General features: G+C 36.2%; 1 protein-coding gene across 3 annotated transcripts; it reads left to right on the top strand.

The window, feature by feature from the left end:
• The first annotated feature begins 12739 nt into the window (after positions 1-12739).
• Positions 12740-16654, top strand: LOC126600753 (probable lysophospholipase BODYGUARD 3). 3 transcript variants are annotated; one of them, XR_007615580.1, is made up of 5 exons: positions 12742-13661; positions 13743-14083; positions 14511-14710; positions 15952-16511; positions 16553-16654. XR_007615580.1 is itself a non-coding variant. In XM_050267400.1 (4 exons), exons 1-4 carry the CDS (start codon positions 13133-13135, stop codon positions 16277-16279), a joined length of 1389 nt encoding a protein of 462 aa, XP_050123357.1. In that variant the 5' UTR covers positions 12740-13132; the 3' UTR covers positions 16280-16654. The 3 variants fall into 3 exon arrangements, 2 of the variants coding, with proteins under 2 accessions (XP_050123357.1, XP_050123356.1); XM_050267400.1 differs by having other exon boundaries at positions 12740-13661; positions 13752-14083; positions 15952-16654; XM_050267399.1 differs by having other exon boundaries at positions 15952-16654.
• The last annotated feature ends 1885 nt before the right edge of the window (positions 16655-18539 follow it).

The raw sequence follows: 18539 nt of genomic DNA, 5'->3' as shown, positions 1-18539 counted from the left end.
GCCATCACCTTAGAGTAAGTCTTTCAAATGTTGGCATTGATCATGTACTTGAAGAAACAATCACGTAGGTCTGCCGTGAAGGCCTTGAGGGCGGTCTTATCATCTGCCTCAATGCAGTGAGAATAATCATGGCTAAAACGACCGGCATACTCTCGTAGTGACTCGTCCGACTTCTGGTGAATAGTGTACAAGTCATCTGCAAAATGTAAAATGTGTTAAGAGACAAACAGTTTCCTCAGTTCCTCAAATGAGTCTACTGTCTCAGGTGGAAGACGGCAATACCAGTTTAGAGCTCCAGCAGAGAAGGTGGAGAGGAAGAGAAGACATCACTCTTCGTCGGTGTGCATCCGATATGCCATGGTGGACTCAAAGAGGTTAAGGTGTTCAATTGGGTCATCTCTTCCAATATAGAGTTGTAAACCAAGCTTTTGTTTTGTCTTCGCTTGAAGAGGGATGTCAAGGATCCTCCTTGTGAGAGGGCCAGGCCTGGGTTAGTTCCAATCAGGTATCTCGGCCTAATGTTCAGCCTTCAACTTGTTTACTTCCTCAATGAGCTGTAGGACAAGAGGGTCTTGAGTGGAGTCATGTACCACTGGGATTTTCTTTCGTAAGTCTCCATCGCCTCTTGGAAGTAGGAAAGTTTGAGCAAGGGCGTGTGATTTTTCCTTGGACTCGCCGTACTGACTTATAGGGCGCGTCTGTCGGAATACCTCAGAGTCCCCTGTACCTTCATGTTCTTCTAGGACCTGTCGTTCCTTCCCTAGATTGGCAGCTGGCCTGGGTCGTGAGAGGGGACCGAGTCTTTCAGAAACCCTTGGGTCATTAATCTTCGAGCATATGTGGAGGGGATTCTCTCGACGTTGCTTTAGGAAGTCTCGGCAGTCACAATAAACGGCTTTCGATCATTCCAACCCTTTTGTAAGGAGGTGTCTTCCTCCACTTCTCCTGTTTTGGGTCGAAACAGCTGGGTTGAGAGAAGTCTCATGTTGATCAATGTTTTGATGATTAGCTCGCTCCTCATTAGGGATACCCATGTCGAAGGAAGGTGACCCTCCATGTTGAAAGGCACCCAGATGATGGTTGATGTCCACAAAGGCAACGAGCTCGTGTGTTTGAGTACGCCTAGTTTCGTGAAGCGTCTTAAAGAGTTTCTCATACTGCTCTTGGAAGACCTCATTCTTCATTGCTATCTTGTCGTTCTGAGCTTCTAGCTCATCGACTTTAGCTTGAAGAGCAACCCTCTTTCCTTCATTCTTTCGTTGCTTCGCACTAGGTGCAAGAGGGGTGTCATTTTGTGTGTTGTGGCTTCCTTTGCTCCCTATGTTGGAAAGAGATGTTTGGTCAAAAGATAATGTATGAATGGTAGAAGCCAGCTTAACAAAGCTGAAGAGAGTGGGAATAAGTGTCGTTCCCACAAACGACGCCAAATGTTGATGCACAAAATCAGTGAGGACTTTGGTACAACAGAAAATGTTAAGTTTGTGACCTTCGCTAGATTACTTCGGTCACTAGTGTGGATAAGTATGTAAATGGATAGGGACAGGGAAGCAAACACAAGATGTACGTGGTTCACCCAGATTGGCTATGTCCATGGAGTAGAGGAGTTCTCATTAATAGTGAAGGGTTTACACAAGTACATAGGTTCAATCTCTCCTTTAGTGAGTACTAGTGAATGATTTATTACAAATGACATTAGGAAATATTGTGGGAGAATGATCTCCTTTTATAGAAGAGTTTCTAGCTTTGTTTTGACATTAACACGTGTCATGTTGTGATTAACTTCTGATGTTGACACGTGTCACGCTGTGATTGGCTTCTGATGTCGACACGTGTCGCACTGTGATTGGCCTCCTGGTTAGAGGGAAACTCTTCTAGGTCTTTGACGGTATAACATTGACCGGTGCTCAGTAGTTTCAGGATTGGTCAAGTATGATACAAACACCTTTTATTTCTCAGCTAAACGTTTGCTCAAACTGTTGAGATTGCTCCTTAAGTCGTCTTCGAAAAAATGACCTAGTTGGTAAGTCAGATGCATCATCGCTGTCTTCGTCACAATCCTCTACTATTCATTCGACAAAAATTCCTTTTGTTGCTCTGGTGGTGATCTCGGCATCACGAGCCTATCCGCCGAGGCTGACTTTATTTTCTCGACGTGTCGCACCTGTGGCTTCAAGTGTGACGGCATCATGCGAATTTTGTGCTTGTGACAGGCCATCATGATCTGGGTTTTGGACTATAGGTGGAAGGTTAGTCAATGATTTACCCATCCCTATTTTCTTTTTTACTGATCGTGTCTCAATCGTCATGAACTTCATAGCTTTTAGCATTGGGTCCCACCGGGCGTGCCAAAATGTTGATCCTAAAAACTACCAAGCCTACGTGGCGCACAGGCCGAATAATTAAAAAGCTAACTATGTCCTTCGGTTATGTGTGGGGTATGCCAACTCGACGGCCGAGCTTGACCGGTGAGTAAAATGAGTTGATGTTACGTTGCGCATGTTGTTGACTTCTGAATCTCGCGATTGCGGCCGAGGAAGGAACACATCTCAGCCTTCAGATCTTAGAGCCTGAAGACAAGGCTACTAGTCTTACGAAGTTCACAGATCGTCGACGTCAGGTTCGGTCACAGTGATTATATTCGTAAGAGTATAAGCACGTCGAATTGGCACCAAACTATATAGACACAAGTACTCGAATGAGATGTATGTCTTGATGGTAAATGTGGTTCGGCCATCAGAATGTCGAACTCTAAAACTTACTTGTGAATACCCAATCATAAAACAACTCGGCGTTCAACGTGCCGAGCCCAGTAATCTGTAACACCACACTTCGCTGAGAAGGCTAATGAGATGACCTCTGCCAATAAGGACTCAAAAATCCTTCTTGACCGAGACTTAGATAAGTAACCAGTGGGTCTCAATGCAGTGCTGTTTATCCAAACTAAAGATGCTTTGCGGTCGGCTGATTCTACGACAACAGTGTTGTTTATCCAAACTGAAGATGTTCACCGGTTGCCTTCACAATGCTATTTATCCAAACTGAAGATGTGTTGGTAGAAAAAGAAAATAAAAATCTCAAGATTGTTGAGAGGTTTGGCGTAGAGCGAGAGTTTATGCAGGGCAGTTTGTGTGTTGAATTGGAGGGGGCCTAATGTTGCCTGCGACTCTTTATTTATAGCAGCAAACCTACTCCTAGTCGAACCAGAGATGTATCTAGACCAAAATTCTCAAATCTAATCTAATTAGGATTCGGCCAATCCTAGTTTCAATAGGTTTCTGAACCAAGCTCTATAATGAATCAGATTCATTCCCGTGCTCTCAGCGCTTCCAACACCAAAACCCCTTGTTGAACCAAGATTCGATTTCTTCGCCCTTATCCAAATCAATCCTTCTCACAAAAAGACTTGGCCAACCTGATTGGACAACTAATGACAGCTAGACAGCCCATAATACTTCTCGAAGAGCACTGGGCCGAGCATAAGCCTAAGCTCGGCCCAATAATATTATTTTGGGCCCAAACAATATCTAAAATAAAAAATGTTATATATTGTGATTAGTGCTAATTAAGTACTACTTACAAGCAAAACTCCTGTTTCATCCAATATTCCAGAGGCTCTAGAAGCATAATTAATTCCTCTGAGGGTTGAGTTGGCTTGAGTGTTTGGGGCTAGATAAGGTGGAGGAAATGACTTGGCTCCAAGAGCTTAACCTGATGGCACCATGCAATTAAGCTAAAATTAGTGCTTAAATTGGTCATTAACTATGAATATGATAGTCAATAAACACCAATTTAAAAGTCAATTTTATTAAACTTCTGGGCCCTGTGAAACTAACCCTTTGTAATCAATGGCGACTGCATTATCATGTGCCACACTGAAATGAATAGCAAAAACTCATGTGACCCAATTTAATACTCATGCAGTCTGATTGGACTCCACTTAATAGATTATTACTGAAACTCATTGAGTTGATCTAAAAAAAAAAATTGAACTCAGAACTTCTTTAATAAAATTATGATTGAACGATACTAAACCACCAAATGTTCATTCTCACTACATTAAATGACCAAAATTCGGATCACGGGATATTAGCAAATAAGTTATGAATAATATATACTTTGACAGCAACCAAAACCAATTAGCTGTGGAAATATTCCTTCCCAAAACTGATATTTCTAAAACTAGTAACCGTACCTCCAACTTCAAAATCCCTTTAACTGAGTCAAGTGAGGCTAAGGTGGTGGGATCAAATCAACATTTAGTGCATTTACCTACAATGTCCAATATGGTTCGACCATTTGTGAATCGACCAGTTGGTCGGCCACCAGAAGGCTTGAAATCTATGCCATAAGGAGAAGAATCAGCGTTTGAGAGTGTGAAAATGTAGTCATTGTCAAGACCGTCTCTGAGATTTTAGGGGTCCTATGTAAAATTTGTAAAAGAGACTCCCTTAAGATAATTTTAAGTTTTTTTTTTTTTTAAATTATGACAATGTATTGATACTAAAAAACATTCACTTAAATCAAAACAAAGACACTTAGTACTACAATCTAGTGGTATTCCTCTTCACTTGTAAGTGAGAGGTCTTAGGTTCAATTCTCACCAAAGACGAATTTGAATCATATTATTGTTAACTCATTGTGAGGCTTAGCCCACTCTCCCACCCCCATAGCGTAGATACTATCTTTTGTTCAAAAAAAAGAAAATCATAACAAACTTTAATACTCACTGATTGCATGTTTACAAATGTCCTTAATGATAAAAAGAACTACAAACATAACATTCACTAAATAATCAAAAGCAGTTTTATCTTAAACAACCAAACATGAAAAAAAACTTCAAACCTCAAACTTTAAAGTTTCACTTAAATATATAACATTGTTATTTAATAAAATTAAGAAACTGTCATTTTTGGGATGTTATTATTGACACTCAAAATATCTTATTGTATTCCAAGTTTTTATATTTAGAAAGAAAAAAAATACTTTTATAAAGAATGCACAATGCTATTTTAAAGTGCTAACAAAATCAAATTTTGAATATAGAACATTATTACATAATGTTAGATAACAAAAATTTAGAAGCCCCTTCAAATTTAGAGCCATAGGCAACTACACCTTTCGTTGTCCCTCAACACCCCATCTGATCATTGTTTCCAGAATCCACTAGAGAATCTCCAAACAACAATGTTTGAGCAGATTACACACAGAAGAAGAAAGTGAGAAATCTTAAGGCCCTCCAGTTTCCATTATTGTAGCAAGTTGTAATTAAGTTTCACTTTCATGGTAATTATAGATGCATTATCTACAAGATCTTTTATAGGAGAGATTTTTTATCACCAATTTACCACACGACAAGCGTCTCCACACTTTTTAACCACATATCAAACGTCTATTGGACTTAGAATGCTATTAGAATAGTGCATTGGTGTCAGGAAAGTTTCTCTTCATTGATGTCACATGATTACTAAACAGGTGTCTTTGTATCAGTTCGCATGACTTAATATTTGGAAGGAGATGGATTGTCTGCTCTCCCCATCTCATACTTTTTTCATTCCCTTTTATTTTTTATGGTTAGGATTAAGCCAAGTTAACATTTTATATTCCTATTGCTTTTTGTCTTATCATTTCTATAAAAAAATCAATATAAAATATTAACGTGACTTAACCGTGAACATAGAAATATGACGAAATGGAAAAGGTATGGAATGGGAAGGGCATACAATCCATCTCCGGTTTGGAATTGATCCTGACCTAGTTAGCCATGGACCATGGTGGGTTCGCAATAGTTTTTTCAGTTTGATTGATTTGGTGGGCTATCACCGACTCTGTGCTGCGGAGAAGTGAAGTAGCAAAACTAAATCCGCTTCCAATGGGTGACAAGATTCTGCGTTGGAATTATTATGAATTAATATGATGCTTTTTATTCAAGAGCTGGGACTATCCAGGGACCCATTAATCGTTTATTTCTCCTCATTTGGAATACTGAGAATTGAGTCTCTTGAAGATCATATGAGTTGCAAGCAATGCTAATTGCTAAAAAAAGGTCCATGTATGATGTAATGTAAGTTTTGTTAATTAAGAGAAGGGTAATGCTAGGGAGACTAACTTTTGTTATCAAATGTTGTAAACTAAATGATATAATTGTTGCTTAAGTGTTGATTAACGTGTTTATTTCATATTAGTGACACATTATTTGATTTGTAAATTTAATTTAGAAATTTGGTTTGTCTAACGTTAAGGGGAGAACGAAGATTTTTTACCTTACTGGTAATTAAAGAAGTATGTCCGTTTTGTTCTTACTTTACAAATGTTGATTCCAACCACATGGTTATCTTCTCCAAGTCCAACTTCCATTCCCTTAAACTAGGGGTGTTGCATGTTCATAGGTTTATAATGCTCCAAATCCTAAGACGCCACTACAAGCTACTCCTATTCACAAAAAAAATAAAATAAAATAAAAAATTGGATTAAGCATTCTTTAATTGTCTACATTTTCCAAAATTGACTCTCCATTAGACTTTTTGTTTTTTTTGTGAACAAGTGATATTATCTATATCAAGAAAGGGATGAGCTTAGCCTCATAATGAATTAGCAATAATGTGGTTCAAACTCGCCTTTAGCGTGAACCGAACCTAAGACCTCTCACTTATAAGTGAAGAGGAATACCACTAGATGGTTGTACTAGGTGGCCTCTCCATTAGACTTTTAAACGAGGGAGTTTTAATGAAATACTATTCACTTTTAACGAAAAAACATATTTTTATATTTTTTAGTATTATTCGCTATACTTTTATTTATTTATTTTTATTAAAACTAATTTTTTTTTTAACCTTTCGTTTTCTTTTAAACAAAAACCCTGTTGACTAGTCAATTGATCAGTTATAAAGATTCTGTTGAAATCGGACTGCGTTAATTGCGGATGATTTCTCAAAACCTAACCAACCAAATACTTCGGTTAGATTATTATTATTTTATTGTCAAAATAGTTCTGTTCGATTTTACTAGATATCAGTTCGCGATCTATTCTGCACTAAATTTCTCATTCTTTTTTCGTTGTTTTCTTGCACAAAATTTAGAAGCCAAAGCATCAATATATATTTGTTTATATTAAGCTTTAAAATACAATTTTTCAATGCAATATTTCATATTTCTATTTGAACGTTACTTAATCCAACCTAATAAAAAAAATTCTGCAAGTGACCCTTTACTATAGTTATGAAAAAGTGTTGAGCTTTTACATGACGGCGTGAGTTCGAACCATACGTTAGCTAATCTAACATCTTATTTAACAAAATTTATCATTTGACAAAAAAAAAAAATCTAATAATTCAGTTTGATTTAACGATAGATTGATCATGGTTCAACCTAATATTTTACGGAACCTTTCCACTCAAATTGGATTGCTATTAGTTTAATACCATTTCTAAGATATTTTTTTTTTACGAAAAATATCATATATTTCTAATTTAGGTATCAATGGAATAGTCAGCCAAAATCATTTATAAATTATATTTCAAAATAATTACTTGATTGTCACTTAATCCCACTAACTTTTCTGGCAACTAATCACCGGCCGATGAAATTTTCGATGATTTTTTCAGCGACATAGGAAAAATGATTTCAAAATGTCTTCACTGGGATTTGAACCCAAATACTTCAAAGTGAGAAACAACTTAGACCAAACAGCGACTTGATATATATTACCTTTATTAATATTTATTTAGTCCACAGACAGTGACTTCTAAAAATCATTAAATGTAAAAAATCTCTAATTTTTAGTGCATATACATGATAAAAGGAACAACTCGTACCACTACGTTAAGCAACCACTTGTGATATGTATTACTTTTCATTAATATTTATACCAACCAAACACATGATGTAATCTATTTTAATTGTATATGCATGTGAAATACATCGGGTAATGTTTGTTAAGGATAACTAAGACACTCAATAAACAAGAAAATATCATTGTGCCTAGCAATTGTGGCCTTTAGTTTACATGCACAGGCTATTTTGCTAAAAACGGCTTCACTTTTATGTTACTAAGGAACATAAGATATGTATTTTTAGAAAATATGTAAATTTGAATTTTTTTTTTCTTTCAAAATCTCTAAAATATCAATAACTCTAACCAAAAATATGTTTGAAAGTAAAAAGTTACCGTTGATGATATTATTTTGATGTCATTATTGAACAGTGACTTGCAGTCATTCATCATTCTCTGCCAATAATATAAATATTATAAAACATAATAATGTATAATTAAATTGATGTAGTTGACTTGATAAGTGAAAATGTTTTACTTGGAAGATCACGATTTTAAACCTTCCAAGAGTCATTATATGAGTATTTTATTTGGTAAAATATCTTTGTTATAAATGTTCCAGCGAAATTCTAAGTAACACCAGACTTCCTTACCTATATAAAGTTATAGTGGCAGTTTAAACGGCTTTGTTACGTATATATCAGTCAATGTTTAATTGATACTCGGTGTTGTTATTTTATGGACACGGATAATCCTTAACATACTCTAAGCTTTTTCTTAATTTTTTTTTTTCGCCGAGGCCAACAAAGTTGTGGTCATACTCACTAAATTTCGAGGTACAACATACGTGCATCAATAACTAGTGAACATTCCTGCTTTTCATATTAAGATGTAGCCATGCACACCATATGCACGTTACAGAAAAATTTTCACAAATTTCTGCAATTGGATACTTGAACAAAAAATTGTTCCATCTTAGTTTGTAGCACATCAAAACTTGAAATTTATTCCACGACCCATAGGCCCCAACATGAAACACAAACCCTAATTTGACTTCTAAGTATTAATTCATCTGATTTCGAAGAGAGTGAAGTTCAAAGAGAGGTGAGAAGAGTGAGTTGGGTTTTGGGTTGACCCCATACCTCTGATTTCGAACAAAGGGATGCAAGAGAGAGGTGAGATGAGAGTTGGGTTTTGTACCATATTTTATATTTTGGCTAGAAAAAACCATTTTTTTCGACGACTAAAGCTTTGGCAGGCATAGTAAGGTAGGGTGTTTAGTTCCAAGTTCCTTCATCAATGATTTATGGAATAAATGAGTTGTTTGTAAGATGAACTAATACTTAGAAGTTAAATTAGTGTTTGTGTTTCATGTTGGGCCTATGAGTTGTGGAATAAATTTCTAGTTTTGACATGCTACAAAATTGGAATGGAACAATTTCTAGTTCAAGTGTCCAATTGCAGAAATTTGTGAAAACTTTTCTGTAATGTGGATGTGGTGTGCATATGGTGTGTATGGCAACATCTTAATATGAGAAGCGAGAATGTTCACTAGTTATAATGCACGTATGTTGTGCCCCATAATTTAGCGAATATAACCACAACCTAGTTGGCCTCGGTGAAAAACAAATTAAGAAAAAGCTTAAAGGACGTTAAGGATCATGCGTGTCTATGAAATAACGACAACGAATATCATGTTTTCCATGTGCACGGTTAAGCTGTGATTGTTATATAGAACAAGACCTTTCAAACTGCCAATGTAACCTTATATACGTAAAAATTATGTTTTAATTGCATCCACTATGCTAATAGGTTGCCGTTAACATTTCTCATTAATGCGAAAAGTAGCCCGTTGCTCAATCTCTAGTTATGTGCATATCATGTGCATGTACTGTACATATGATGTGCATGTGGTGTGCATATAGTGTATATGGTGGTGATGTCACAAATGATAACGTCATTTTTTTTTATTTCGAAAGGAGAGCTGCGAGCTCTGGATTTTTGGGTTGGCTCAGATCTGTGAGCATATCGTGTGCATGTCGTGTACATACAATGAGCAAATCCTGAAAATTTCATCCAACAAAACACCAACATTTAATGACTGGGCTTTGTTCCCACCCTCGATGAGAGTCCAGTGGCGGTAGTCTCGAGCCTCGGTTGTTTGTCGTGTCGCCAGAAAATGGCCGGAAAACTCACGACCTGCTTGAGTTTCGATCCCAACGATCAGGGATGAGATTCATGACAAGGTTAGGTGTTTTGGACTTGTGAGGACGAGATGAAATTGGTGGTGGCTTTGATTTGAACGGTGTTGGTTGGGATGACAGTGCACCATGTGTGCACATTGAAAAGGGGAGAGAGTGCGTGAAGAAGAAATTGAGAGAGAGAGAGAGAGAGTGAGAGAGAGAGTGTGAGAAATAAAAAAATGGGAGGAAATAACTCATTTATATGTGGATATTTTAGTAATTTCGAATTTTTGCATAGTATGCATGGCTTGTGCATGGTCGGTTTGTCATATTTTTATCCCAAGATTAAGAAATTATCCCATTTTAGGATATTTCCCTACTTTTATTTAATTTCACAGTGTAACATCAACTTCCTTTACTCCCCACTCTCTATAGTTTTGTTTTTGGTTAATTATGCTATAATCATATTTTTTTTTCCCATGAAAAAATATTTGCAATTTATCCAATTGTTCTGTTGTCTTGCAATTACTTGAATCCCCTAACGCATCTTGTAAAGTTTCTGCAAAATAGAAACGATAAATCTTTGTGGTTATTTATCTAGATTCTAGAATACAATTATGTTTTTTTTCTTTTTCCAAATTAAATCAGTGGGATCTTGCACTAAATTGTAAGTTGACTCTATTCACGAACTTTTATTGCGCACTAGCAGTTTACTTGCTTAAATATACAAGGGTCTGTTTGGTAGCGTTTTATAACATGAGTTTTCGTTTTACATATATATTAGTGTTTGTAAAATGCGTTCATGTTGTTTTGAACACAATATACAATATTTGGTTTAGGTTATGTAAAGCTTTAAATTGATGTTTATATGTTTTTCAAGAATAAAATCTAAAAACATAAAATTAAGTAGTATACAACAAACGTAGAATTTGTTAATGAAAAAAAATCATACACCCCAACCACCATTTATGACACAATAACGACCACCATATGCATACCATCTCGGACCATTGTGACCATTATCTCCAGCACCATCACTTTTGTCACCATCTCTACCACCATGGTCTTCACCACTATGGCCACTACCTCCCAACCATCAATGTTACTAACTCTTACTTTTTTTACCCTTTAATTTTTGCCACCACCCACAGCCCCCTACCATTAATTAATAATATTAACATTTTCACTACAGCCAACACCTCCGACCACCATTGTCATCACAACCACTATCATTGTTGCAACTACATTACCGACCACAACCATGTTAATATTTAATATTATAAAAACATTTCAATCAAACACGAATTTAATAATAATTTCCATTTTAGATTGGGTACCAAACACATTTCCAATATTTTCTCTCTCATAAAATCTTTTTTCGGATTAAACTATTAAACGCATTTTTAGAACATAAACTTGCAAAACTACATTTATCATCCTTGTTTTACAAAACAGTGCTTCGAAATTCGTTTAGTAAAATGGAATTACTAGACACGCATGCCTAAAAGTTTGAAAGCTATTTTGTTTTGCAAACGTTATATTGGTAAGCATCCAACTATATGAAGCGTCAAATTAAGGACTGAGAAATATAGTGTAATATGCTATAACTTTATAACATCAAAATCATTATAATAAATTAAGCCGATCAAGCAAGTATACCTATAGCCAGCACTTGCTAATATTAATGGAAAGAGCCATGCACGACTTAGTTAATTAATGTTAATCACCTCTATACGTATATGTGTGTGTTAATTTTAATCAACTTCCAAAGTACGATTAGTACTAATGTGTCCTTATTATTACGCGACCGACCTATCAATGCAATATTCGGATCAGCAAAACCATGCATGCATACATGCATGTTAATTTGCATTACTGGATTCCAATCCAGGGTATTACACTCCCAACAATAAATCAACTTATGGGTTTCATCGGACAAGGATGTCTCAACCGATCGATGCTCCCAAGAGTACTTTACTTCATTAAGTCCCCATACAGTGCAAGTGTGCTAGCCAGCAGTTAGCTTCCTAATTGTTTCCATCGACATGCATAGAAAAGTCCTGTAAATACAGCTTTTGCACTTTTTCCTTTCTTTTTAACCGATATTATTAATTGGTGAACAAGAAATAGAACATATACAAGAATAAACACTCTTAATTACTTGAATTACAAGAGTTTTCAAAATAATATGCGCCTCAATTTCAACAAGACCAATTAACAAAAATGATTGAATAATTTCTTTGATCATAGGACGGCGGAGGGAGGTTTGTTACCTATTGGTTTAGGAAGCCATGTGGTCTAGAGTACGGCATGCTATAAATATTAGAGGTTTGGGAGTTTCATTTTCAAACAAATAAATAAGTCTTAGGGTACATTAATGAGTTGGGCAACTTTGAGCTACAAAGGAGGAGTCGTAACCTAGTGGATGGGAAAAAATTGTACCCTAGAATTCCTCAAGGGCAAGCAATGTGACCATTTTAATTTTTTCTTCCCCCTCTCTTGTGGCACGGGTTTGTGATTCATAGAAGAAACAACTTGGCCGATCGGTATTTTTGATTTAATTTAATTAAATAATTATATAACAAAATTTTCATTGGATATATATACAAAAAGTATAGACCAAATCTTTGCTGAGGAGAATTTGTTGCTATACCAGGGGGGTTCAACTACCACCTACCTTTTATCGTGGCCAGCAGACCATGTTTATGAACAATCAATACCTTTAACTCCCATCTGTTGGTAACTTGGATTGTCAATCGCCATTGCAATGCAAGCCATGCCTCTCTCTCTCTCTCTCTCTCTCTCTCTCTCTCTCTCTCTCTCTCTCTCTCTCGCTTCAACTCTCCCACACGCTTTAATAAAATGTAACATGGGGTTTTCTCTTTTAACTTACAGATAGGGAGATTGAGCAAGTTTGTCCCATGTTTGCTTTCATCAGCCATTTGTAGATAGTGAAAGTGAGGCTGCCCCACCTCCTACCTCCTATATTTCTTCTCTTATTTCAACCATTGGGTGTTCTATTAAGTGAGAGATCAGAGGAACAAGGAGCTCTCAGCTATGGCATTGCAGTCTGCACACTGAGACTCTTCTCACTCTAATCCTAAACCCTATTTAATCCATCATCACTAATATTAGGGGTTTGGTGTGTGCGTTTTTTGGGTCCTTGTTACCTTTGCTACATATGGCTGCAATGAGGAAAACCAAATCGTTTTTAATGCTGGTCGGAAGAGTTATAAACGAGGCTGTGAGCTTCATTGTGTTTTCGGTTCTCGACCTTGTGGATTTCATCCTTTGTTTTGTGTACAAGGTTGCTGATTTTTTCATCGAAGCCGAATGGAAGCCTTGCTATTGCTCCTCCTCCAAGGAATCCATTACCGGTAGTGGAAAAATCTTGGTTTCAGAACAAGGCGAGTCAAAAATCGTGTGCCTTAGCTCAACCAAGCTGCAGCTTGAGGAGATCTCGGACACGCTCTACACCCGCCCTTCGCTCTTGTCCGAGGTCTCAAAGTTAAGCATGAAGGTGATCAAGAAAGGAACTGTGAGATCCACCTTCACGGTCAACTCTACCATTGTTGAAATGCTTCAGGGAAAGATTGGAGGGCAGCATTTGCATCCGATCCCAAGGTGGTCGGATTGTGATTGCAAATTTTGCACATCTTGGACCTCTAATTGCAAAGAAACACTTTTTGTTAAAACCGATGGACCTAGAGGTAATTAACCTAAAATATATTTTTGCATTTTCATAAGCTCTACAAGAACATATATGTGACATTTTTTATATTTAATTTTAGTGATTTCAGAGTATAAGGGACAAGAAGATGTGCTATTCATACATGGGTTCATTTCATCATCAGCATTTTGGACAGAGACATTGTTCCCGAACTTTTCAAGTGCTGCAAAATCAAGTTTTAGGCTTTTTGCCATTGATCTGTTAGGGTTTGGGAGGAGTCCAAAGCCAACCGACTCCATGTACACGCTCAGAGAGCATTTGGAGATGATTGAAAGATCTGTGCTTGAACCCAACAAAGTTAATTCCTTCCACATTGTGGCTCATTCTTTGGGTTGCATTATTGCCCTTGCTCTTGCTGTTAAATACCCTTCCTCCATCAAGTCCCTCACCTTACTTGCACCTGTAAGTTTTTAAACATATCTATGACCCTTACCCCACTCAAATCTTACAATAAGATTCTAGTTTAAAACCGCGTAGTTTTAAACTTGCACTTATTTCACCACAGTTTTTTTTTTCTTTATTTCTGTTTATTTTTTTGGCAATCTAATTGAATACATCGAAAACAATCAGAAGACAGAAATAAACAGAATTGCACAGAAAATAAGAAAAAAATATGCAAAAATCATTTTCGTTAGACATAACCACAATATTACCGAGTTAATTGTTTTACATTCTTCAACAGTTGTATTATGTTATCACATCCAATAAAGGTTTACATTTATTTGGGCTATTATTTGTGGACTTGTTTGGGCCAAGTTTTTGCTTTAAACTAGATTTGAGTAATTTTCTTATTTGTACTTTTTTTTTTTCTTAACATATGACGTGGCAGCCATACTACCCAATACCAAAGGGTGAACAAGCAACACAATACGTGATGAGGAGGGTGGCGCCGCGGCGGGTGTGGCCGGCGATTGCATTCGGCGCCTCCATTGCTTGCTGGTACGAGCACATCTCAAGAACCATTTGTTTGCTCATTTGCAAGAACCACCGGTTTGTGGAATTTCTCACCAAACTTGTCACCAGAAACAGGTAAATGTTCATCACCGTCCATTGTAGAATATTATTGTAGCGTTCCATTCCCAATTACCGAAAAAGCCTATTTTCAGACACACCAAATCGTGTTATATTATTCTTATCTGCCATTAATTTCCCCACCTTAAAAACGGTACTTGTGGGACAACTTTTTAGATTTTTTATGTGTGTTAGATTGATTGGTCCAACAGTGTGGCCAATGCATCCTAAACCCACCCATACGTAACCAGTAACTGCATGCTGGCAACCAGCTTATGTGATGGTTGGGCTACCATATAGTAACTTTGATTTTTACACCACGAAACAAAAAGTAAACACATCCTTTTGACCCACCAAAAAGTAAAACAAAAAGTAAACACTGCCCTTTAAATTTAATAGGGAAGGTAGTGCAATAGAAAAGACTATCTAAAGATGGGTCCAAGTTCATATTTCTTCTCCATTGAGTGAGGGACATGAGTCAAATATATGAGACCAAATGTCACAAAACGATGGAGACTGACTGATAATTTGAAGTTCGACTTTAATTTTGTCGGGTCATTTATTATGCTGGAGAATGCTGCTGCAAAAGTTGTTACCTAAAAAAGAGTGGAGGTTAATTAAGCATGAAAGATTGGTACCGAAGAAGATGATATAGAGAGATTGAAAAGGAAAAATGAAAGTGCTGTATCGGCAGCCAGGCCGGCGCTCCGCATTCTATCTAGGTTCCGCTCTTATGTACTCTCACCCCCCCCCCCCCCCCCAAAACAACCCCTTCCCCCCTCCCCCCTCCCCCGCCTTCCTAGGTATACACACACAAACACACTTAACAACATAACAAACTTCTAATAAAGCTAATAATTCAATACATTAAATGATAATTACATCCAACATACCAAATAATGACACGTGTCACTAAATAGTCGATACTTGCAGTATGGCAGATGATTCAATAAAAAAGTATAGGCACCATACTTCAAAATATTATTTTTCTAATACAAGAAATAGTTTATATTAATTAAAACTAAATACGAAGAGAAAGTTTAGACTTGGTTGTAGAAAGTAGAGAACACTACAATGTCAAACATGGTTGTCCATGCATGCATTACATACTTCAAATATTAACATTTTTTACATAGGTAGGTGGCGTCCATCTGAGTTATTAATTCTGAATTTACAAGAAAAAAGAGTGTACCTAAATGTTATCGGTAAATATGCCAACTTTTATAGTGAATGAATTCGTTTTCTTTTGTACACTACAGAATAAGGACTTTCTTGCTCGAAGGTTTCTTCTGTCACACCCATAACGCAGCATGGCACACATTGCACAACATTATATGTGGCACCGCCGGCAAGATGGAGAAATACCTAGACGCTGTCCGAGACAATCTAAAATGCGACGTAAATGTGTTTCATGGAAAAGATGATGAACTTATCCCGGTCGAGTGCAGCTACAGCGTGCAATCGAAAATTCCTCGGGCTCGTGTCATGGTGATTGAGAAGAAAGATCACATTACTGTCGTGGTCGGAAGACAGAAAGCTTTTGCTAGAGAGCTTGAGGAGATTTGGAGAAATTCATCAAGCGGTTAAGATCAATAATTATGATCTTTAATCTGATGAGGGAATGTTGAGTCTATATGATTGCACGTCTTAATTTCCAAATAGCAAAGAGGACTAGAGGTCGATATATAAAACTAGCCTAAGTTAATATGAAATAATGGGAGGCTCAATTTATTCCTCTTCTTCAACTGTGGAAGTCTCAGATAGGCACTTTAGCTGGCTAGCTTCACAATGTGAAAATTGCTACCCTGTGAATAGTGGGGTTGTTGTCGTGCCTGAAACCTTAAGTTATAAAATTATGAGCAAGTTGATGATAATATAATAAAGAGCACAGGATTTAGTAAAAGCCTTTTTTTTTTTCAAGTGTAAGATCACATGGTAAATAATGGTTTCAAAGTTTTATTATATGAATGGAATCTTGATGGGGCAAAGTATAAAAACAAGAGAAGTTAATTAATAAACTGAAGAAAGTTGAGATTCCACCATAAAATTAATATGGGAGAAGTAGTGCAACTTATAAGTTCATGCAAGGTCATTTTTTTCATAATGTGAGATTCATTCTCAATATAAACAACTCTCATTTTCTCTCTCCATCTCGCTTGGTTTCTCCTTGGTTCTTAGCTCTCTCTCTCTCATTTCCATTTATATGACTGGTCAAAGTGAGATTAATCGAACATTGGAATCAAAATTATGACAATGAGGAAGATTAGGAAGTGGTGAATTGTAATGGTAAACGGAGCTTTTCTTTTAACTTTACACTATTTTCTTGCTTATAGTTTAAATGAATTTAGTGTAGATTATCAAATCATTTGTATATAAAAAAAAAATAACAATAGGAAGTGGGAATGTTGGCAAAATTGGCATCCAATTGAACAAGGATAAGGAACACCTTTATTTGCAAAATAAGAACAATTGTTTTAAAATATAGTTGAATATGGCTCTATGTGTAAAAAGATAATCTCTCTAACATTACCTTATAAAAAAACCATTCTTCTCCGAGGAAGGCTCAAGTGGGAAATATTGTTTCTAGAAGAATGCTACACAATCATGTACTTCTAATTGCCGACAAATGATACATAAATGTATTAATATAAAATATTAAAATCTTAAAATGTTTCAAAGATTAAAATGTAGCAATATATTCATTAAATTTTCGGCATTTGGTGTAATTAAAAATAAGGGAGATCTTGAGTTCGATATTTTGTAAGCAGTAAATCTGTGTGATTTTGGTCATGAGTATGGTACAATTTACAAGTAACTTACTCTGGATCTAGAAATAATGGATAACTGTAGTTCCCATTTTCTAAGAACTTTTTTTTTCAAAGATTAAAAGAATAACCTCCTCTTTCTTTTTGTTTTGTTGTGAAGGTCATCAAATATCAATGTGGACATGTCACACAACTAAAAGACTATGTAGGTGTGGAAGACTTAATGCACCCCTTATATAGCAATTTATCTAACACTACGTAAGCACTGCTTTCTATTTCAGGAATCATGCAGGACCTTTACAACAAAGTACCTACTTTGCTTCGTTTCCAAAAAAAAACAAAAGTACCTACTTTGCTTCTTGCCGGTGGACACCTACTTTTTCCTAATACATTGCTTAAAATTCATTAGATTACCAAAAAACTTATACGTAAAAAGTATTGTTAAGAAATTTGATTCTATGATCTATCGCACAACTAATCGTTTCGAGATTTTAATCTCTCACATGAACTTGAAGTATTGGATGTATTAGTTTTTATCGATCTTCCTCATCTTCTTTTTATTGTTGTAACATTTCTGATTTTTATTTTTGTACTTTTAGATTATTGCTTGCAAGTATCTTTTTTCGGGTTATATTCTTCAGCTGATTGTAACCTTCTTTATTGAATAAAAAATGTCATTGCAAGTAGTGGATTGTTATGTTAGTTAGAATCTTTCACTTCAACCCACTATGTTCCATATTCAAACTCTTATTTCTCTCCTTAATGTATAACATTGCTTGTACCAATTTTTTTTTTCCCTTTCCAACACAAAAAAAAAAAAAAAAAAAAAACGAAATTTGATTTTAGTGGTTACATGGCGACCCATTCGAGTACGAGTCACTGATGATGTGGAGAGGCAAATTTCCAGCGACCAAATTCAGAAATCCTCTGTAAAAAAATATGCATGGTTCTTTGTTAGGTATAATTTACCAGGTCATGTTAATTGTTGGCATATTAATTTCTGAGCACTACACGTCTACAGTCCAAACAAACCAGAAACAAGTTCATAATAATTCTAGTACATAATTTTGACTTGCTGCACC

Source organism: Malus sylvestris, chromosome 14 (assembly GCF_916048215.2).
Source record: "Malus sylvestris chromosome 14, drMalSylv7.2, whole genome shotgun sequence".
Taxonomy (NCBI): domain Eukaryota; kingdom Viridiplantae; phylum Streptophyta; class Magnoliopsida; order Rosales; family Rosaceae; genus Malus; species Malus sylvestris.
This window is presented reverse-complemented; position numbering and strand designations above follow the sequence as displayed.